General features: G+C 48.0%; 1 protein-coding gene across 2 annotated transcripts in view; it reads left to right on the forward strand.

Annotated features, from left to right (window-relative positions):
* LOC122396861 (protein sprint) overlaps positions 1-22708 on the forward strand; it is a 97829-nt gene that overhangs the window by 36208 nt on the left and 38913 nt on the right. For both annotated transcript variants that reach the window (XM_043395580.1, XM_043395581.1), the window contains exon 6: positions 5468-5541. In XM_043395580.1, the coding sequence (XP_043251515.1) occupies positions 5468-5541 (74 nt within the window). The remainder of the gene's footprint in view (positions 1-5467; positions 5542-22708) is intronic.

Consider the following 22708-nt stretch of genomic DNA (forward strand, 5'->3'; position numbering starts at 1 on the left):
GCGACAGAGTAGACTCGTTGTCAGCCAGAAGATCGAACATGTACCGGCAATTGTTCGACAAGAAACTTTCTAGACACTGAAACGACGTCTGCGGAAATGTCTTCCGATGTGGTTCGATCGATGCGCATCGGGTGTCGAAGGAGCATTGTTTCGAGACTCGTATTGTTCGTATTTCTATCCAGAGTTGAGCAAACTTTGCCACGAACAAAGGGTACAAGTTTTTGACCGGAACTTAGAGACAAATTAATTTAGGAAAGGGGTGCTCGCGAACCCCCAATTCTTACGACGCGAGAAAGCATTGTTGGCAACGTTTACCGTATAGTTTATTCTATAATTAGTCTGTCCGTGGTTAGGGCAAAGTCCTATCTTGCGATCACCGTTGGTCGTGCATCGGATCGATGCCGAGGAAAAGAGAGAAAAATGAAGGCAACGTTGAGAAGTTTCAGCGAAGCGAACGCTTCTATCGCATCGTGCCGGACCATTGGCGCGGAAGAAACTCGAACGATGCCAGAGAGAGAGAGAAAGAGAGAGAGTAGGAAAGAGGAAAGCGTAAAACCGCAACCATAAATCGTTCGTTCAATCAAGTTAAAACGATGTTAAATTATTTGGAAGGGCGTAGCGCGGTGGTAAAAGTCGAAAACTCGAGAATGTACAACGCCGATCTTACAACCGTTCACCGGAATTATATTCTTGGAGGGCACGTGGCGACCCGTAGGACGTGTCCCTTTAAGGCCCGACGACTTAAAGCAGACCCTGTAAAGAAAGTCGAGCCACTCGAGGGTGGTTGCGAATCTTTTTGCGAGACGCTCGAGGGGAAATCCCGTCCGTACGCGCGACTTTGTTTTTCTTCTTCCTTTAACTCGATACCCACGAGACGGTCCCTCCTCTTCGAACGTACCTTCGATAGACTGTCAAAGAGTATAAAGAAGTCATGTTTGTTTGGATCAGATGTTGCTATGGAAATTGAACAGCGAGCCGGTGGCACGTTCGTATCGATTCCAAGCTACAAGTACACACGACTTGTAACGTGGCTGTACAACCGGCGTTAAACTTCGGTTCACTCACCTGCGTCGATCGAAAGAAGATGTTTACAAAAACGTTTCAACTAGCCTGCATAGACGAAACGATAACACTTTCTTTTACGTGCCATTCTTACGGACCACCGTCGCCGCACCGAACAGTGGAATCGTTTCGAGTTTTTAACTAACAGTTTATGACGAATGTCGGCGTGAACATTTTCTAACGTCGTTCTCCGTTGTTGAGCGCAGCGCGTAAAATGGGATCGGGTCGCGTATGCGTCAGTCGTGTGGAATTAGTGGCGTCGCGTGGTACGAATTGGTGAAACGTTCGAAAAGTGACGAAGTGGTGTACTCTCGACCCAAAGTTTTAAACATCCTGGTGAGTGAATTTGAACGTCGAGAAGTGCATAAATCACGATCGCAGGATCGCTCGGCGATCAGTATTCGCGACGCGTGTTCCTCGGCTGGGAAATTTCATAGATTCACCTTCGCTCGAACCTCAGTTTTGATTCTATTCCTGCGTCCACGTTTTTCTTTCTACCGCGGTGCTGACTGATGCATAAAGATATGCGCTTACGAACGCCGCGGCCTCTCGTTGTCTTATCAACTCTGGTGTCGTGCGTTCGTTGGCACACAGAGGCTAGTAAATAAATGGTGAACACGGGAAACACGTAACATAGCCGATCGAGTGCAGCTGTCGCTGGCTGCACACTCTGTGTGCCCGCGGTTTCAGGCCGTAAAAATTATACTCGACGTTAGGAGCAGCCAACTTTCCTCGTTGCTTTTATTCCGAGGTTTTACTGTATTCGTTGGACGCCTTCGGGATAACCTCCGACCACGATCGTGCGCGGTGACTTTCAGGTTGACATTTCAGACGTATCGAATTCGTGACAATGCTCGTTGTCTCTCCATTTTGAATAAAAATTGAATTTGCTCGTATAGTGTGTACGTATCGCCGACGCTTCGGAATAGCTCGAGCGGAGACACCCGTTATACTCGACGCTTCCGTTGAACGTGTCCCTATTAAACGAATTCTTACAACGGCAGTGGACATTCGACTTTTGCGGGAGACGCACGTCGCTGACCGGACGCGTGTTGGAGGTTTATTTGTCGGCCGGTTGCATTATGTGCGTGCATCGTCCATTACGATAACGAGCTGCTGGGCACCGAAGCCGGAGCCAGAGCCCCGGAGCCCGTTTAATTGTCGTTTGCGGCGCCTAATCGTTGTTGCACCCCCTCTACGTTCCATGTGCCACTGGCTGCGACTGGTATAAACAACGCCCGGTGAAAACAACCACGCCAAGTCCACCGTGCTTGCACGCGAGGTGCATATAAATGGATGCTGATAGATCAGCGCCGACTACGGTTTCTGTGCGTCGATATTGGGACTTTGATAAAGATGCTCGATTCCCCCGGAGAATAGTTGTTCTTCCGATCGATACGACCAGCAAGGTGATTAAGCGGCAAATTGAATTTCGGGCGTGGATCGAATAAATTCTCATCTACTCCGCAGGAAGTTGAAAAATTCCATCGGGGGCAGATATCGAATGGGGTTGAGGAACTTTTTACTTTTTATCCCGCGCGTTCGTCGCAGGCAACCGGTATGCCGGAGTGAAATATTGGGTGGTCTATGTACATATGTGGGTGCATTATGCAAACTAACAGACCATTGGACGGGACGTAGGCATACATTGTCGGCTATCTCGAACGGCGATCCGAACGACTCTGTTTTCCTTCGCGCTGTTCCTTCGCTACGAAACCAACTCGAACCCGTGTACCATTCAGACTGGATCAGACAATAATTCACTCGTTTTCGGGTATCCGTGAGAAACGTAATTAATCCGCCGTCGAAATCTTTATTCTTCCCCGTCGGTGAATTTAATTAAACAAAGACCAGAATTGAATTAAACGCGGCGACAACGGTACAACGTGTTGCGCAGCAGCAACGACAGCGGACCGGTGCTGATTGGATCTAATCCGTTTAATTCGGAGAATGAGTTTCAGCGGGCCATTTTAATTCGAGCGCGCTGCCCTACCGTCGCTCGCATTTGCTCCTCGAACGCTCTTCTTCTTTGGCTTACAGTAAGGGTACGCGGTAGTTTAATGGCCGAAAGCTTCGATATACGATACGGTTATTAGAAATTTCGAACGGCGTATCTTAAGCGAAAATCACGGTGTTTAGGATGCAAAAAGTGGACCCAACACGCGAATCGCGATCTTGGTCAGGGACACGAAAATCGTTTTTGCATTTTTTACAAGTAGCGAGAAAAGTCGCGGATGAAAAACGCTGGTAACTCGGCCATGGTCGGAGCTTTTGCGGCGAAACAGCCGAGCTTATCCTTGCTCTGTAAATATCCGAACGTCAAGGTTCCACTGCGCTTTTATGCGAATTCTTGTCAAGTTTTTCATCGGTTAACGGTGCTCGTTAAAAATTCTAGACGCGTCACGGTCGTCGTGCATTTTTTACACGGCTCTTCCGACCTCGCTAGCATACTTTTGATTTCTCTTTGGGATTCATCATCGGAGATGGATGGACGGTCGTCTATTCATCGTACGAAAAAAAAACGTTGAAACGACCGACGAAAAGTTTCTAGATCCCGAATTCTATCCTATTCTTTATGGTTGGTTTGGCGATCGTATCGATTTCAACGGTTTCGCGAGCAAACGTTCGACAGCCGTAATATCTAACCAGAGTCCTATGGGGTTCCATGCTTGGTTGCTCGCGTGACTCACATCGAATATGCGTGCACGAGATTCCGCGTACGAATCGAATATTCGGTAACCGAAGGTACCGCGTTACACAGGTATCTCTTGTCCACGGTTCAAAGCGCAGACATTCGAATCTGCCGCATTTTTATTTGAAACATGAATTTTGAATGCGTACGAACATACTTGGAACAGACGCTGTGCATTTGAAACACGAACATCTATTTGAAATTCGATCGCGCGTTCCGTTTCGAACCTTTCCATTTACGGTGCAATGATAAATGTAGCGGGGAACGGTAGAAACTGCGACCAGATTAGCGAACAACAATGCCACATTCTATTAGCAGTCGATCGAACCATCCTTGACAAGGGACGAGCATGAAAATTTCAGAAACGTACTGGGATTCGTTGAACCGTGCGGCGTACCCGTGTCACAACGAGACTCGATACTCGTATCGACAGATTGCGGTCCACGGTCCACGGTGGAGGTAAACGAGGGTTGAAAATCGGGACGGGGGGTTAGGGTTGAATTGCAATTACATTCTCACGATGACCCTTTAAGGTCGACTCAACTTCTGAGCGCCGCGAGGGCTCCGGTGGTATTTAAATTGCGCTCGAGAACGAGCGTTATGCTGCGCTCTATCGCATTATTGCTGTACGCGTTACGAGCACCCCCAAGTCGAGTCCCGTAACCCTCGACCAAAAGCTAACAATTTTCTTCAAGATACAGCATTAATTGTCTTCCTAAAATTGCTACCCTTTCGCGTTTACTCGAACGAAGTTATCGACAGCATTCTCTGCGACCGTGCCGCGAATAACTAAATATTTGTAAAGTCTAGTCGTCGCGTCGGTTAAGCCCCACGCGGTCCACTGTGCACGATTCGCATGAAAGCAAACTTACTTCCGTTCATTATTTATGTAATTCCACTCGAGTCGCTCCGTCGGCATTAATACAGGATTTCACAATAACCGTGCGTAATTAAAGCCGTTCTGTCGTGCCGTGAATGGGAGTTCCAGCGGTGAAAAGAGGACGATGGTGAAGTAGCCGAGTACCCGTTACGAGTTGCCTGTTTCTTTTTTTCGTTGCATGCGTTGCCATAGCGGTATAATAAATGGACAGATTTCATACGCGGAAGTACGCGTCTTTCGTCGATCACGCTCTGACGAGAGTTTGTTCCGAGCCAGTTAATATCTAAATCCCTTTAGATAGCAATTGTAACGTGGAGGGAATTCGATACGAGACACGCGGACGCGTAAATTAATTTTTCGGCTATAATATCCCGTCGGGTGGTAGATTGGACGGAAGATATACCGTATACTACATTGCCTTTACCGCGTCGCCCGATATCGCCCCCGCGTCGAACGGCGAAACTTTATCGGACGTCTCCGCGTTCAATATTGACTTTACGAAAGTGCCTCTGGATGGAAACCTTCTAATTTTCCGGACTCCGATTCCATGATGCAATGCAAATACAGGAGGCATTCGCTGTACAGCAGAAACGACTGCGACGGGATGTGCCCCCGTACGAACTTCGTTTCTCCCCAATACTCTAAAAATCGCGAAATTTCGAACACCGACGCGGCATTAAATGTCTCGCCTTAAATTTTATTCGAGTTATACTCCCGACGCGTAAATATTAGTCCGTAGACTGGCTATTCATTAAACGGTAAAACACGATCGATGTACCGCTGCGAAACGAGGTGTGCTCCGACAGCCCTAACCCCTTTTGCTTCTCTTTCAGCTGCTTAATTCCCTGGCGACCGATTTGGACTGCATGCTGAGCGAGCTCTGCACGACCCCAAATTCCTATGAGCGGTGAGTATCTCTTCTTCTTCTTCTTCTCTTAGTCTTCTCGAGGTCAAGAGCAGATCTACTCGACTCCTTGCTTTTTTCTCGATATAGTTTCGAAACAGTGTTTTTGAAGGGCACGGTAGTCGCACGTTTGTTAAAAAATTAGTTGTAATTGCGGGAATTTAATTTTCTTAGCAGCATGGAGTTCTGCTAAAGTATTCTAGTTTTGGGCAAACGAGGATCGTAGATTCTCGAAGAGGGTGACGTCGTTGAACAACCATCGTTAGCCACCCCTTTCGAGTGACCACGGTTAAATCATGAATCCCCGTAATTTATGAGGGAAATGTTCCCAACGCCTCGTGGCCTCGCGCACGCGGAATAATTTCCATATCGTAAGGGCTTCCTAGTGATCTATGGAAGACTTTGCCTACAATATCCGCGATGGTATATGGGACACCATGTAACGACCGCTCCGTTGGATTAAACGCGCGCCTAACTTTCGACGTTATTGCGTGCCAGCTCGTTCTCGCAATTTATATCGCCTTCTTAATTTTATTTCTCGCATCCTTGCTGTCTTCAAATTGTTATTAAATCGTTTCCTACGCTCGTCGAATGACATTAGAGCGATTCTTTATATTTTTTTTTTGCACCGATAACTAAAACGAACCGTCGGAGCGCGGTAGGTAGTCCTTGGAGACAAAAAGAGCCCGCTCGTTATGCTCGAAGGATATTAGAAGAGCTTCCAGCTTGCGTGGATGGTGTTCGTCTAACAGCAAGAAACGACAAGCAGCTGGCAGCCGAAAGCGATTACGCATAATATTACGACGTTGATCTCGGACACATGCCCCGAATTGGCTCGTTTGTTCGCGAAAATGCTAATTTCCCAAGTATTTATCGTTTGTCGGCTCGTCGTTTAATTTTCCATGCGAACCGCCCCCGTATTCTGTTCGCAGAAACTACAGAAACAAGATTGATGCGCGCCTACTCCGTCGTGGAAATTTGAAACTATTCGAATTAGGATCTACGAGTGACGAGCAGCGAGAAATTCAGTAATGCTAGCGGAGAAATAGTTGATCGGGAATTGAAAAGGGGTGAGGGAGAGGGGAAAGCATTTCCGTGGCAAGAGGGAAGCTGTCAGGCACTCGGTATCCACGGCAGGCGTGATGAGAAAAATGGAAATTTCATTCGCGTCAACGGCGAACGATACACGGTGCGCTTTTGAAAGCGTAACTCGACGCGTGCATGTCGTTATCGGGCTCGGAGTTTCTCCGTATCGTGTCGACCCTCTTTTTGCGTCGTTTTTCGCGTGCTCTCTGCCCCTCCGGTCGAACCGTAGCTCTACGCGTTTTCCGGAATTTTTTCCACCCGGGATTGAAAGAAAAATAATTCGAGCATACTTGGGATATTCCGCGGCGAGAGCCCCGGGAGCTTGGAATTATGCTTCCGCGAGCTTTTCGCGTTGGCGAGCAACGCGACACTCGCGAACGCTTCGAAAGTTTTGAATCTTCGTTCGTTCGTAGACCAGGAATGGGAAATCGACGCCCGGAAACGCGAATGCCCTGAAAAGAAACGCGCAGATTCGCAAAATTATTTATACGATCTCGACTTGTTAAGAAGTAGAGAAGAAAGCAACGTTTCCATTCGCGATTCTCGATATTCCGAGGAAATTTTCAGTCTCGCGCCACTGTCGTTCGCAGCCCCCTAAAACACGAGCCTCGTGCCCGTGGTGGTGGGGTCGTGGAATTGAAATGAAATTCCATCCTCGGGCCGCAGCTCCGTGGTTGAATTATTATCGGCCGGTAATCTCGCTAAAAAGTTCACCCTCGTTGAAACATCGCCATTTTTTTCGCTCAGTCTACGAGCAAAACGTAACGTTTCCGTTAACGACTCGTCGGGATCGATCTAACGCGAATCTAATGCGGATCCAAGTAGCATTCAAGATGTTCGATAAAAGAGGAACGATCTTTCTTTCGTGTCCGTGCGGCCCGTCTGCAACCTCGAGACCTTTGACCGATCGTATTAAAACCGGATTTACTCCGGTTGCGAAATCCGCCGCGAGCAAACCGGCATTTAATGGGCAAAAGCTCGTAAAGCGTTGGACGTTTTTTACATACGTACAATTAGAAAAATATACCTCGTTAATAAATGTCCTCCTCCCGTAAACATGTTAGTCACGCTTCGACTCGTCTAGATTCCAATTTGTTATCGCAAACCCTTTTTAGCCCCTCGATCATATTAATTCAGCGTCGCTCGCCGGAACTCGCGTTGTCTACATAATCATTAAGATAATCATCCATGTCGGCCACCACGATCGAGGGTATAGTAATCGATGTAGGGCATAAATTGGATATACGAAGATTCCCCCGGGCTACTACTCAAATGCGTTCTACTCAAATTTCCCTTTCTCCACGGTGTCCTTCGGTCTCGCTTGCGATCGATAACGATCGCGTTCGATCGTGATAATTGCTTTCTGTGTCGTTAATCATCGTGCACGGTGCAGGTGACCGTCGCGTCGAGTCGGTCAGGTGCCCATCGAAAGCAACACGTTTAGGAAACGCGCACGAGTGATTTATTGCGAACGACTGCGTCGATGATTGAAAGTTTCCCAATTAGTTGTAGCAAAAACGAATAAAATTATGTATCGAGATATTATTTTCTATCTCAAACCGTTTTCGACTGGTTTGTCTCGGTTGCGTGGGACCGTTGTAAAACTAGACGCGTCCCTGTGTCCCCGGTGAGAGTCGAGTCTTACGAAATTAATCGGGTCCGGCAGGAAGAGGAGTTTCTCCTCCCGCGGGAAGAAATAGACCCCGGCGATCGAAACGCGCGAGCCAGCCGAGTCAGACGCGGAACGAACGTCGATCGAATTATCGGGAAACACGATACAAGAGAGTAGAAGAGCAGGGCACCGCGGGGATTCTCCAGGGTTGGTTTCTCCGGCTGCCACCGGATATCCCCCTGATTTCTGACGACTAACGCGAGTCTGATGTTTGCGAGGGGAGCTCTACCGTGCGTACACGGCTACGCAACCCTTATCCGACCGCTCCGTATCGTTAGCCGTAGACAAAGGGTGTGTCGCCGAAATACGTGCCTCCAGGCGCCGCTAATTCTGCCGATAATAGATTTCATCCAGCTCGTCGTAACATTTTTCCCCATTTTCTGGCTGCTGGTTCGATGATCCAACGTCGCCCGCGTCTTATTACTTTCTTTCGACTGAGGAACTGTACGCGTTTAGAAAGTTCACAGTTATCTTGGACGAACAAAAGGTTTAGGTACCGTGCCACGCAATCTGACTGGAACTTCTGTCGCCAGGAATCTGACAATTGGTTAATTTCCGGTGCGCGTCAACACCAGGTGTAGCGTTTCACGCACGGATCGTACAAAGATGTCAGATGTTGCGAATACGTTGAATAAGCATTGAAATATCGCATAATGAGAATTAGCTATACGACCGGATATATAACACTGAACAACTTATGAATTTAAACAATGATGAAGCGTCAAACAAAAAATCAGAAACAAATTTAAAAAAAAAATATTGTCGGTTGTGGAGGTCAATTACAACCATTTTTGGTCTTTAGACACACTCCCGAAATCCTACACAGTTTCGAGAAAAAAATTCATTACTGAAAATATAATATAATGTCTGACCAGCGACCAGGAATATTCTACTGAAAAAGAGAAATTTTCAAATCATTCTAAAAAAAATATTTTCGGTTGCAGGGGTCAATTACAATCATTTTTGGTCAATAGATACATATCCGAAATCTTATTCAGTTTCGAGAAAAAAAACTCCTTAGTGAAAATATAATGTGTGGCCAGAAATTATTGCGAAGCCAATCGTGAACCGTGAAACAATGCGGTGCTTCTATGTCGTCTGAGGTCTTCTTTACTAGGCTGCTAAAACTGTCAGCCACAGAACCCCAATGCTCTCCCATAAATTCCCGGAGGACGATCCCCGAACTCGAAGGTTTCGCAAGATGAATACTCGTAGTCGTGGTTACGCGAGCAAACGAATGTAGTCGGAGTACAGGAAGAGGTTGGTTTCCTTGTTTCCTACGGTCTGCGCCCAGCACATGTTTCAGAGACTCTTGAGCGCGATAAAACGCAGACATCGATTCGGTAACTATCACATTGTACCGCGATACCGGTCTGTAACGATCGGTTACTAATTAAGCAACGAAACCTCCCCGATTCAATTTGTGCCACGAATAAGGTAGTAAATAGCGGAATAATATCCACCAAGAAAATTGTAGAATCTCGTTGTGGCCTCCTCGACGAACGTAAACGTAACTCTAAAGCGGTCAGATCCCAGCCGGCCTCTGCCAGATCCAGCCAGTCGCGTTGCTGAGAAATTTTGCGAGCCAGCGAAATTTATACGAATTCGATGGGGATCCGTGGTGGAATCTGGCCTGAAATCCCGGGTCCCCTCGTCGAACGCGGGCAAAACCGGGAGCAGGTAGCGCCGAAAACCGACGCGAGGGGAAAAGTAATTTATGGCGGCGGACGAGTCTGTCCCGCTGCCATTAATGCAGCTAGCGGTCGAAAGTGAATCTTGTTAGAATTGCAGCGCGCCGGTATCGGTACGATAATTCGCGTTGTCGCCTACGAGGATCCTGCTAATATTCGGAGCGATGCTCTTTTGTCATTTATCTGGCAAGGACGGTCCATTAATTTTCGCGCTTCGTTACCTCCGCCGTAGGGAGAGGAGAGCTTGGTAATCGTTTGAATGTTAATACTACATTGACTCTGACCAGCCAGCGTATGATCGATCAACGTGCAAATTTACTTGTATTATCCACGTTACTACTGTTGGTTGTCGATTGCTTCTGTTTACTCGCCACCTCCATCGAGTTCAGCCTTTGTATCTATTTTATCGGCAAGAGATAGTGGTAATTTTTAGATTTCGTTCATCGAGCGTCGCCCTGCTTGTCCGGGCGAAAAGATAGACTGTGGTCGGTCGAAGAAAACGAGAGAACCGAGAGCGTTCGGCATTGGGAAACGTAATTGGGATGATTACGCTTTGTCGGTCCGACAGCCAGTTCCTATGGAAGTTCGAACGCGATTAGCGAAATGCCCGGCTGGTCGGGCTAATCCAGAGGGTCGATCTCATCCGCCGGCTCTTTTACTTTGCCACCTCGAATCTACGCCCTCGGCAATTTTCTTCTTCTCCCTTTCTCAGCGCAGCGAGGCGATTTCTGTCCGCTCTCCAATCTAAACCCTGATACCTTTATGGTGCGGAGACACGCGTCCCGGCATAAAATTGTTCGCGTGCGTGAAAATTCCACGAAACTCGGTCCTTTCTACTCTGGCAACGGCACGGAAGAACGGAAAGGGGAAAAATGGTGATAGCGGGAGGAGGATGCGATTTCACCAGGAATAAAGAGATGAGTTATCGGCGTTATCGTTCCGGCCGGTTTCCGTGCGACCCTTCCGCGGACCAGGGGAACGACCGCAATTAAATATAATCAGGTTGACGTTCTGCTTGTCGAGAAGACCGCCCCGATCATCGAACCTTGAACACACAACGTCTCTAGGTTCGTTCAACAAGCTCATGTACACGTCTCGAACGCTCTGCTAGTCCTCTATAAAATTTTAACTTAGAGTTCCACTCGAACGTATAGCTTGCAGGAATCGACTTTGTTTGATAGAATAAAAAAATGTCCTCGTTTTCGCTGTTTTCTCCACTGTTTGTCTGTTCTATCCTCTTGGAGAATACTCGACAAACTTGGTTGCTCGTGAATCTTTCAAGGGTTCCGCTCTCTTTTTCGCTTTTCCCGTTTCGTCGTTCTTAACTTCTTCCTTCAACTTTGTTTCCCTCTCGTGTCCCATGGAACGTTGAAACGGAACCGAATCACAGGGCAAATTCAATCGATACCGGTCCACTCTTGAATTATGCACGCAAACTTAGCTAACAGGAAAGTAGTCATTTCCTTTTAAGACTCCTAGACACTCTAACTAACCGCTAAAAATTGATTACTTGCCAATGTAATTGCCATCGACGTAGATTTCTAATGCGTAAAATACAATGTTAAAAATAGTAGTCGTAACGCGTACTTTACAATTGAGGCACAAAAAGATCTTCCCTTCTGTTAGCCATTCAAATTAGGATTTTCATTTAAATATCCGTGCAGCAAGGTACTACGAAACCTTCTTAGCCAGTCGACGAGCCCTTCTGCTTCGTCTTCCTCTTCTCCTTGGCGGACGCGTAGCAACGTGATTTTTTGGTTCGTTAGACCCTTTGGTCCCGTGGTGCGGGTAAACTCGATTTACTTTCAGTGAATTTAATTTCTCGCCTGCTACGCGAGGGCCTTCTTCGTTCGAGCATGGCTGAAACAGGCCGGTGATCTTTGCATCTTTGAACGAAAATGTGATTGTGAAAATCAAGAAGAGATTTTTGTTCACGAACACCGACCGATCCGAAGTAATTTTCCAGCCGTCCGACACGAACATTTACATTTGATTGGAGAAAATTGGCCGAAACCAGTCGAAATTACGGGTTCGACGCAACCGAAAAATACTGAATTTCGTTCCTGCAGAATACTGGCACGACGTTTCAAATCCATCAACGCAAAACGAGACGAACGTGCAGCCCAAACTATCCAATAATTCCGATACTCGCGTCCGCGTCGAGTTTGACGTCCACGAAACGGAGAGCAGCGTGCATGTTCGATTCGATTCGATTTGATTCGGTGTCGTCTACAGCCGTGCACCTGTTGCGAGAGAGACGGACTTGGAAATAATGGCTAGTCTCGACAAGTGAAACGTCGAAATGCAAATAATCGCTGCATCGGCTGGGAAGCCACTCGACGATCCAGTCGGAAACAGATAAACAATATTCGTCGCGACGATTCCTGCTTTGACGCGACCATGTTTCCTGGACGTCTGTTAATTATTATCGCAAAGCCACCGAACCGTACATACTTGGAAACACACAGAGAAAGTCGGCCTAGCGTAAAAATAATCGTTGCGAATTACAGTGAGAAGCGCATATCTACCTCTTAAATATTTGTTTATTTGATAGAATGAGAGCTGCGTTGGATACTTTATATGTTTGGTTGGTATACGATGGAGCAAACGTAACGTAAGAAGCAAGTTTCTGGCGTCTCGAAGGCCAAGTCCTCCCCTTCTCGCGACTATCAATTTGCCACACATAATCCACCCTCTGTCACCGCGGATAGCGTCTCTCAATCTACGAGTGCCACGACGAGAATCTCATACGGAATCGAACAAATTTTCACTCAATGCCGTAAGCATAATCCTCTTTTCGATGTTCGAATAGCTGACAAATTCGTCATGCATTCGCCTCTTTAAGATCTTGGTCGCGTCTTTCTACAAATAAAGAAAAGCGCGTCTAGCCATTCGCTCGGGGGCCATTCATTCCGGCTAATTATCACGGAGCCAGCTTCGGCTAATTACGCAGTCGTTAACACGCGTTCGTATTAATTACCGCGACTTTCTAGGGAAAGCGAGCGTCTGGAGTTTTCGCGTTGGTGCGTTTGTTCGGAAGCTCGAACGCGAACCGTTTATCGGCGATAATTGCGAGAAGAGCTCCAACGAAGCGCGTTCGAGCGGATTCCGAAAGAGGCAGAAACAATGCCGAAGGGTCGAGCTTAACGCATTGTTCTCGGCAATTGTACGAACTTTCGGGGTTTGTTTCGGCGAAGGGTGGGAGGAACGAGCGTCGGTGCGCATCGGGAAACCCTCTATGGTTGTTCATTCGAGACAGGGATCGTCGAAACGGACTCGTTCGTGCGCAATCCAGTCCTCCCGTGCGTTCACGTGACACACTATGCAAACGAATACTAATTTGCGCCGCTGGACAAAATAACGGGATTCTGCGACGTGTTCGATGGATTCTGGCGCTGGGTTTTTCAAAACGAAGACGATTCTGGGCCTCTGCCCCAGTCGATTTGGAAAACCAACGATATTTATTTATAATCAATGGTTCTAGAACCTTTGGTTTGCAGAGAGAGGTCGTTGGACTTTTGTTTACGAGAAAACGCCGGTCGAAGCAAATGATTCAATTTGTTAAGAGCAACTTCGTTGTAGAGTCCCGTAATTGATTTTCTTTCTTGAAAGCATCTGGAATCCGGAAAGCAAGACTTCTGCCAATAAGGATTTACCAGAAACTTCTTCCTCGGAAGTAATAAACGGCGACGTAAGAATAAAGGAACCAGAGATAAGAACTTTACCCTTGGTCGAATGGAATATTAAGTTAAATGGGGAATTCGGTGGTCTGCGAGATCGCAGATCGTCTCGCGGCGGTTCGTTTATTTAAAACATTCCAGAACCGAGTAAAGCAAGCTCGGGTATTGCTATTTACATCGTAGCAATTTCAACTTAACCGCGCTAGAATGCAAGATAAATGCTTTGAATAAGAGAAGAAAACATGTTGCATGCTACGATAATAAGTAATGTTCGTAGTTGAACTTTTGATCTTCCGGTTCGACGATATTGTTGCATTTTTAATTTGATTCGATGCGACGAGTAGTCCGTTTGATTTTATCATTGTTTTCGAGGGTCCAGAAATCCGGCTTTCAAAAGGTTCAGGCTAATAGGCCCTCCCCAGAGTTTCAATGCACCCTTCGTGAATAATTGAATCAGCTACCGGGAGAACGATAAATTGCGTTACGATTCGCTTTCGATTCACGGGATTTTTTTACGAGGTCGGTACACACATTTACGACACCGTCGCGTGTCTGACACAATTTTACGAGCAACGCAGACCGCAAACACGAGAAATGGAATTTTATTTAACGCGGAAGAACTCGCTCGTAATAACGCGATAGATAATGCACGGGATGCCCCGATCGTCAATTAATTACTATACTTGGACTTCTATCTGCTTTCGTGTATCATTCTTACGCGGAAAACATGTCCACCTATAAATTTTTTAGCCGATTCCTTGAATTCTTCGAGTAGCCGGGAAAGCTAATTTATAGCTCGTGAATCACAGGGTGGAGATGATTTATGGCGAAAATATCGTGGATATGGGACGTCTTATCACAGCACACAAGCTTCGTAATTCGTCGAATCACATACGATACGTACGCGTTGTTGAATCTCGGTACATAATTCTTCGACGACAGATTTTTATTTTACTTGCGGAGCGATTAAGCAACAATAGCCTTATATTCTCGATATATCGAGAAGCTTGCAAGTTTTAACAATGAGAGAACTTTCTCCGTTACGACATCGCGCGACTTCCAAATGTCAATGTCTGCGATTTTGTTTGCTAGCTACGCAAGACGAAGAAGATTTCCCGAAAATCGAGCATCTTAATGGTCTCCCACCCAGCAGTGGGACGTTCTTTTGGCCCACTTCCAACGGACTCGGTCGTTTTCCGTCTCTCTTGATCCTCTCCACTAGCCGCCGGTCCTCCCTCCGATTTGCAAATTATCGTCTATTTCTGTTTTTGTCTAATGTTAGACCGTGAGTGGCCGAGTGCACTGTACCCGCGACTGGTGCATTGTCCAGTCGCGTGTCGCTTGTCGATCGCGGGATCTTCCGGACCGTCCGGTAAATTTTTTTATCGCAGTCATGTCGCGTTTCCGCGATCGTGCACCGTTGGTTTTTCCGTGACAGTACCAAGCCCCGGGGTATATTCGTTTCCGTGGAAACTGCTACGTACGCGAACGCCAGAAGATTCATCGAGGATTCGCGATGTTGGTCCTCTGCGACGTGGTCATCGGTCTCCTCGACCCTAGAGGGAAAAGGTGATCCGCGAAGATGCTTGTTTTCGAGTGTGTTTCGCAGCAGAGTTTTGTGCAGAATTTGAAATTGAGCCATCCTACGCGCTTATGGGTTTTGATCGATCCAGAGTTCGAACGACGCTTTGCCGGCGCTCGCGATGTATGCACCGTCGTTAAAATCACTCGGGAAAGTTCCGTTAGATCGGTTGGTCGCACGCACGCATGCACGCACGCTCGCACCCGTTTAACGGTGCATAAAGTGCCTTTAAACGTGCAATTTATAATTATCATCGGTCGGATCCGCGGAAAGGAAACGCTCGCAAAAATTGATTTATAAGACACCGCTGAATATCCCGGCCTCCTTAAGACGGACATTATCGGTACGGTTCGAAACATCCAACAGTTAATCGTGGCCATCCAGTACGCGCGAATCGCCGATCATTTTTCTTCGGGCGGTGATTTACGTCGTTTCTCGTTCAGGTTCAACGAACACGGAATTAAAGCGACGCCCAGCATGCGATGAATTTATCCGTCTCGTTGCTCGTGCGTCGCATAGCACGGGGACTGAATTTTTTCACAAGCCGGGAAACGAACCAGGAACGAGAATAATCTTAATCGGGAGAGGTCCGTTTTCGTTACTTTAAATGCCCGAGAAAAGAAAGATTTTCGAACAGAATTCAATTTTGCGATCTTATTTCCGTGATTCTCGGTGAAAATAACTTTCACACCTGCGGGTAAGAGTGTTCGCGATTACGTGGCTAGGCGTTACGCGTGATCAAGATCGAGTCGCGACCATAGATCATCCGTGCGTCCAGATCATTATTTATACACGCGTCGTTCCTTCACCCCGCTTGGCATGCTTATTTTTATTTTTATTCGATGAATAACGACTTGTATCAAATAATAGAAAGCAGACATGTATGTAGACAGTAGTTTTGAGGAGAGAAAATGTTCGATTTCCCTTTCGCCGAGGACCGGAGAAGCTCCGACGGCGCGGCGTCGCGGCGCCGCTAATGCATTTTCTCGGAGCGCCCGAGGGGACACCGTCACCGTCCCGTTTTCCTCCCGTTTTCCTCCCGTCTTACCCGCTCAATTTACACCATTTACAAAAGCTCCTCGCTCTAGCATCGCGGTGGCACTGCGGCCTTGGTCGGGTGAAAAATCGATTCTCGCGTTTTACAATGCGAGTGGGTTGCTCCCGCCTGGTACAAGGGCCGTTCCTTCTCGTTCTCTCGGCTTGGAGCTTGGTCCTCCTTTTATTCGGTGCTCCTGGTACTTTCCGGCTGGCCTCGCGGCTCTGCCACCTCGTAAAACGAGGTGTACGAAGTGCGTGGTCTTTGTCACCGATCACAATAGCTCCGTCGGGGGTTGCGTCGTTGGCGTTGCTACCCCTAACGGACGCCATAGCGACCAGCGCGGTCCAGGCTGACGCGCGGGCTCGCTGATATTGTAGCAAACCGACCGATAACGTTGTCCGACCGATAGATTAAAGGACGGGAGGGGATCGATCGAATCCCCGTCCGACAGCAGTGGAAATAGTAAGGGGGCGTAATCGAAAACGGGGGACCGTGGTCGCGTTCGATCGATCGTCCTGCTAGATCAGTCATAGTAACGCGTGGTCTCGTTCAAAGATCAGTTACGAGTATTCTTGATGCTACGACGAACATAAATCATACGACTACTTAATCCCGCATCCCTACGCAAAGACAGAACTAATTACTTCTTCGAAGAGCAGAGTTCCCGCGCCGTTGATCCCATATCGCGTTGCGTGGTACGAGGAACGCCTCGAATAAACTTGGCACATTTCTGAGCCGTCCAAAATGAAAGAGAAGAATTATATCCGGAAAGAAGAGAGCCCGAAAGATTTTAATCGAAGCAGGGAGCGAGTGCGGCCGGAAAAGGAAGCAAAGGGGTAGATCTCCGTTACTTCTCCATCCTGTTTTCCCCGGAATGGGACCAACGACGTCGCTCCGGGCTGGAGGCGTCATTGTCCCGACGTTATGAGGTGAAAAATGGAAGATAACGATTTCGCGGTGTCTTCCTGGCGATAACGTTTTCGGTCGCAGTGTTCCCTTCATATTTTCGCCCTTAATCCCTGTCGCCCCTCGCTTTCGTGGAATCCACGGAACCTAGGGGCGGCAACCCCGTCGTAAATTCGAGGAGCCACATTTTTTTTTATATTAAGGCGACCCCCCAGTGCCGCTTCGAGGACGAAAAATCGTCGCGAGGAAAGAGAAACTGCGACGCGACGTGGAAAAAAGGGACGCGAAGGAACCGGAGAGGCGATTGAAAAATCCGGTCTCAGCGTTTCCCTTTCGCAGTGTAATCGATAGGTTGCAAATTCAAGTTAGAATTCTGACGTTTCGTTAGTTATTTCACTGATCGAACAAAGAACGGAGAGATTCGATCGAGAAATAGTTAACAATTTATTCAGTAATCATTGCAGTGATACGTAGGACGAAACTCTTGGACCGATAAGTTATTTCACGCGGAAAAAAGCGTGTTGGATTATCGAACGCGAAAGTGCCATCCGGAAGTTGCATAAATCTCGCGCGACGCGGAGGAGGGTCGGAGTGGAAAAAAGATGGCGGTTGCTCGTCGATTTATGTAGATTGTATATCATGGCACGAGATGGATAATACGTTGTGTTTCAAGATGTGCCATGTACACAGTACCCGCAGCAGAACGTTTCCCAGGGGGATTCTGATGAGAGAGACGCGCAGAATCCTCGTTGCGCGTTGTAACGTCGCGCGTTGCTCGCGGGTTCGCGTTGTAAATAATTCAGTCCGCATTAAGGCGTTCTTGTACGCTCGATCTCACCCGGAGAAAAGTACGGAGTGAGAAATCGACGGTAGACACCGTGGAAAGAAAAGTTATGCCCGCGACGTTCGATTCTTGGCGTTAAAAGTCCCTCTGGTCCTTTTCCTCGGCGAACGATTATAGAATATAAAGGAACCGAATCGCAAGAGCAAAGTAGAATCGTCGAAGGGAAGAATGTCTTTCGTCGGAATATTAAAAAAAGTAAACAGGCTCGTTAACGACGGCGCTCTGAAAAGAAGAACGCGCCAAGCGTTGTACCTTTTTGGTCTTGTTTCGGTAATAAAAGCTCCGGCAACGTGGTCCGATTTCGCTGCTTCCACTCGCCGTATTTAACAGCAAGTGAAAACGACTCCGAAGAGCAATCTCTCGTGAATTCAAGTCCCTATTAGCCCCTATCTGATCCGCGGAATCGTAGCTCAGGGCTTCTTCGCTGGTTTAAACGGTCGGCTAATGAAAGCTCTCTGCCACGGTGAATGGAACAGAGAGACAGAGATCGGAGAGAAACGGACAATTAATTTTACGAGCGGCGCAAATGGAACCCATCGACTCCGGCAACCGCAAAGAGACGTCATTGGCTGTTTATCGTCTTTTATCGTCCATATAAAACCGACGAGCCCGCTACGCCCTTTCAACCTATCACGATCGCGTAATAGAATCGCGGGGCTGTTCGTTCGCATTTTTTCCCGACGTTTCCCGCGAACTTCCTGCCTCGATCGCACGTTCAACCAGCGAATCTCGGAATGCGTTACATTTTTTTTCACCTACGTTACAAGCATAGCAAAATATTTGTTCTCGTTGAGGTTTGCAAGAGACTTAAATTCTTTCTCGGATGACCATCTCTCGGTTCCCAAGAAAGAACCAGAGTCGACGTAAGCGGCTATTTATAAACCACCGTGGAATAATTAGCTCGCCAGAGTCGACCGAGTACGCTCGACGATTATTTCCATCGGCCTAATTAATTGTTGGAGTACGTTCGTATTTAGCGGATGCCCGCCATAGATTACTCGCTCGACGAATTTTGGAGAGAAACAGTTGCTTTACTCTTGTTCGAAACTCTCGTTTTCATCGGGGAAATCGTGATTTCGGGATGCTGTACGCGCCTGCTCGCTCGGACACACCCATCTTCCGCTGGTAATTCCCATTTCCATCGTAATCGAGCTCGATCGCCGGGGAATTTCATCGAAATAAGAGCTCGCACGATTAATCTGTCGTTTTTTCTCGCATCGAGAGTCCCGTGATTACACGACCCACGATATTACTACGACGCTCGAGACCCACCCTCCACCCTCCGTAATATTCGACGGGACGGTGTGCGCGATCCCACGCGGCGCCATTACGAGCGAAACCTTTTTTCCCCTCGCGTCGCTGCAGCGTCGGTGAGGGGTGGGTGGGTGTACTGCGTGATCTGGCCCTCGAACGGCATTAAACCACTCCGTTGGAAATTTCCCGTATAAACAATGGAAAAAACGTGTACGATCGAAGGAGAGGAGTCGCATGTAAATAGCGATGGTAGTGTACGAAAAAATGCAGGGTGCAATCGCGCACGCGAGAAAGAGGAATTCGGCGCGATGGAACGGGGTGAAACTGGTGCCGGAATGGGGGCGGGGAACGAACGAAAAATCGGGGAATTCGATGAACGAGCAAAGAAACATCGTTGAAAACGAACGAGGGTGGTTTCGAGGGGATAGTCCGCGAGACCGTGTAGCCATCGAGAAACGCGTTTTCCTCGTTGCTGAATTTCCAACGTTCGCGTTAATTTACAGACTTCGTCCTGCTCGAAATTACTTGTGCGCAAGTTAGACGAACAGCGAGAAAGTTTGCTCTCGTGCTGGATGGTGTCGTCGATCGTGGAACGCGTCGTGAGGATGGTCGTAGCAGTCAGCCTTCCCAGCGGCAACGAGAAACAGAAAGTATCCCAGGCGATTGTTTTCTTCTCGATGGTCCGACAGAACAGGATCCGGGAGAAAAATGGTCGGAAGAGGACGAGCGACGCGAGGACGCATCGGACGAGATGGAAGGCGCAACCTTCGCGAGAAACCGGGAGCCGTTCTCCGAGTTCTGCTGTCGGCCAGTGAAGGTCGAGAGCGTAACCGCTCCGCCAGTTGGCCGGTTTCCACAAATAGCCGTCCCACTGTGCCTTCTTTGTTCGCTAATCGTCCCGAGAAAGCAATTAGAAGATCTCCGCGTCGGTACGATGCCACCCTGGACCAGACTCTTCCTCTCCGTCCCCGTTTCCGTTTCGCTTTCCTAGTTTTCCTTTTCCGCTCGAACCATCGGCAGATTGGCCTGCACGATTCATTTGATCGAATCGAGATCGGATCGCGGTATGCGCGAGAACGCTTCGCACAAAGAAATTATCAAGAACCGCGGACCTATTTTCGAACTAGAAGTCTTGACGCGTTAACTGGGTCGTCGGAGACTCCCCTCTGCCGTACGCGCGATTTAAAACGAGTGGACGAATTAAGAGCTCCGCTATGCAAACGCTGAAGTCGTACCAGCCGTTAAACACCATTGACCAACTAACCCAGACCCGATCCAGACTATTTACGGTGGTTCGAAAGATGAAACGTCGTCGTGGTAGATTCATTATCAGCCGGCAGCGATAATAATTTCGCATCGAAGAGCCCAGACGTCCCCTTGGCGGGGCTCTTATCGACCGCAGCTCGCAGGCGTCGCATCGAACGGTTCATAAACGAAGCACAGGACGTTTATTCAAGACGAAGCTTTTCCACCTAATTGGATTTCCCCGCCGGCGAGGGGAATTCACTTATCGGCGGAACAAGGTGCCCGGACAGGATGCAAGGACCGTTTCAAAAGCGAGGATCACGCTTCGGAGAAGTCGAGAGGCTCGGCTGCTCCATCGACGTCCCGGGGACAGGAAGTTGAAAAAAGGACAGCCGGGTCCGACTGCGAAAGATAAACGCAGAAAGCTCGAAAAGCCAGATTTTTGGCATCGCGCGGCTAGGTCAGTTTTTCGAAATTGTTCCGCAACGACGACGCAGCATTCCATGGCGGATACTTGCGATCGCGCGTCCATGTAATCAGAGACTTTGAAGTATCGTCGGTACACTCTGGGGCGATACGACCGGATCGTGTTCACAGTGTTTCTCGGTAGAAATTTTACGGTGGAATGTCAACGGTGATGTTCGCACGGCGTTCGCGTATCGAGCGAGCGCTAATGAATGAAAGGATAAAGGGGGCGTAATCGCGTAAAAGCGGAGGTGAATTAAACGCGAGAAAATACGATGGTGCAAATTGCATCGTAAATTGCCCATCGTTAGCATACAATGAACGTGTTTTTAATACGAGGAACGTGGTTACCGACGCTCCAATAAGGCGTGTTACCCGCGAAATTTCGAATTGCTATAGAACCGCAATATTTAGATTTCTCGATCGTGGTAAGAAATCGGTGAATCATCTCCGATCGAGGGGGCCACTTTTATGGGTCCGTCGCTCTGCCGTTTCGGGACGACGCGATCAACGTTTATCGGAATCATGGATCATCGTGACGATTGTTCTTTTTTCGTTACTTTCTTTGGCGTTGTACGATCTCGTTGGAACGCGATGGAGAAAGAGTACGCGTCGTACGGAGGCGTAGCGGAACGCGACGTAGAAATGCAGAGAGATAGCAGGTCCGTTCGCATAAACGTATTAATCCTCGGGTTATTCTCGCGCATGATATCGTTTCGCTTTGTCGTGCGGGCAATCGACCGCGTACCTACACACTTGTGCACGCGTATGCATACCTGTGCCGTTTCGTGCATGCGTATCGCGATCATTCTCCGCGTTCTTGCGAATATTTTACGACGGAATTAAAATACGTTGCAACCTCAATTATTCGAGGATCGTTCGATCGAACGTTCGGATATTCGAACGATACGTCTCTCGACGAAAGAAATCGCGTTGTTTGCCGCGCGTACTTTAATACCGAGAAATTGAAACCGACACGCCTAAGAAGCTTACGATAAATTACGCGTATTACGTACTGCTCATCGTGCAGCTGGAATTTTAACGAACCGGAGCGAGTTTTATGCGCGCAGCCTTATCAGCCTTGCAGATAGGTTCCACCGATCGCTGCAATCCGCGAAAACTGTACTTTTCCGTCGCGGTGGAAATTGTTCTTAATTATTAAACGCGTACGCGAGCAATTACGTTAACGTGGGATGGCTAATCGAGTTGCGTTCGCGTTTCTTTTTCTTTTACGAGCACGAGCCGCGGTGGCCGGCACGAAATTAGATTAATCGGACCGCGGCGAAGGGTTGCCGCAATTTGTCAAGTATCGGAGCCATTTCCTCCATGGTGGCCGTAAACCCGATATCGTAATTTGTATAATTGCCAGACAGCGGAGATTGGACGAGCAGCGTAAAATTATTATATATTCGAAATCGTTCAAAGGAATCGAAAATAGTCGAAGCCAGGGTAAAATTTTCCATCGAGGTTCCGTTCCGCCATAACGCAGCCTGGTCGATTTCGCGCGCGATAATCTCGAAAAAGAGACAATGCTCGGTTATTTAATAGACGATCGGGCCGGAAAAGGGGTCGTCGCGATAATCGAGCGAACAGCAGGGACGCGCGAGCCGGTCTGCTCGTTTTCGTTTTCGTCGCGTTCGCAGCGTTTAATGCGCGTATCTGGTCGCTGCAAGCGGCCCGGCAAACTGCATTGCCGTTAGTTGCCG

This window comes from Colletes gigas, unplaced genomic scaffold (assembly GCF_013123115.1).
Source record: "Colletes gigas isolate AHSC1104 unplaced genomic scaffold, ASM1312311v1 Colletes_gigas_Sc00008, whole genome shotgun sequence".
Lineage (NCBI taxonomy): Eukaryota > Metazoa > Arthropoda > Insecta > Hymenoptera > Colletidae > Colletes > Colletes gigas.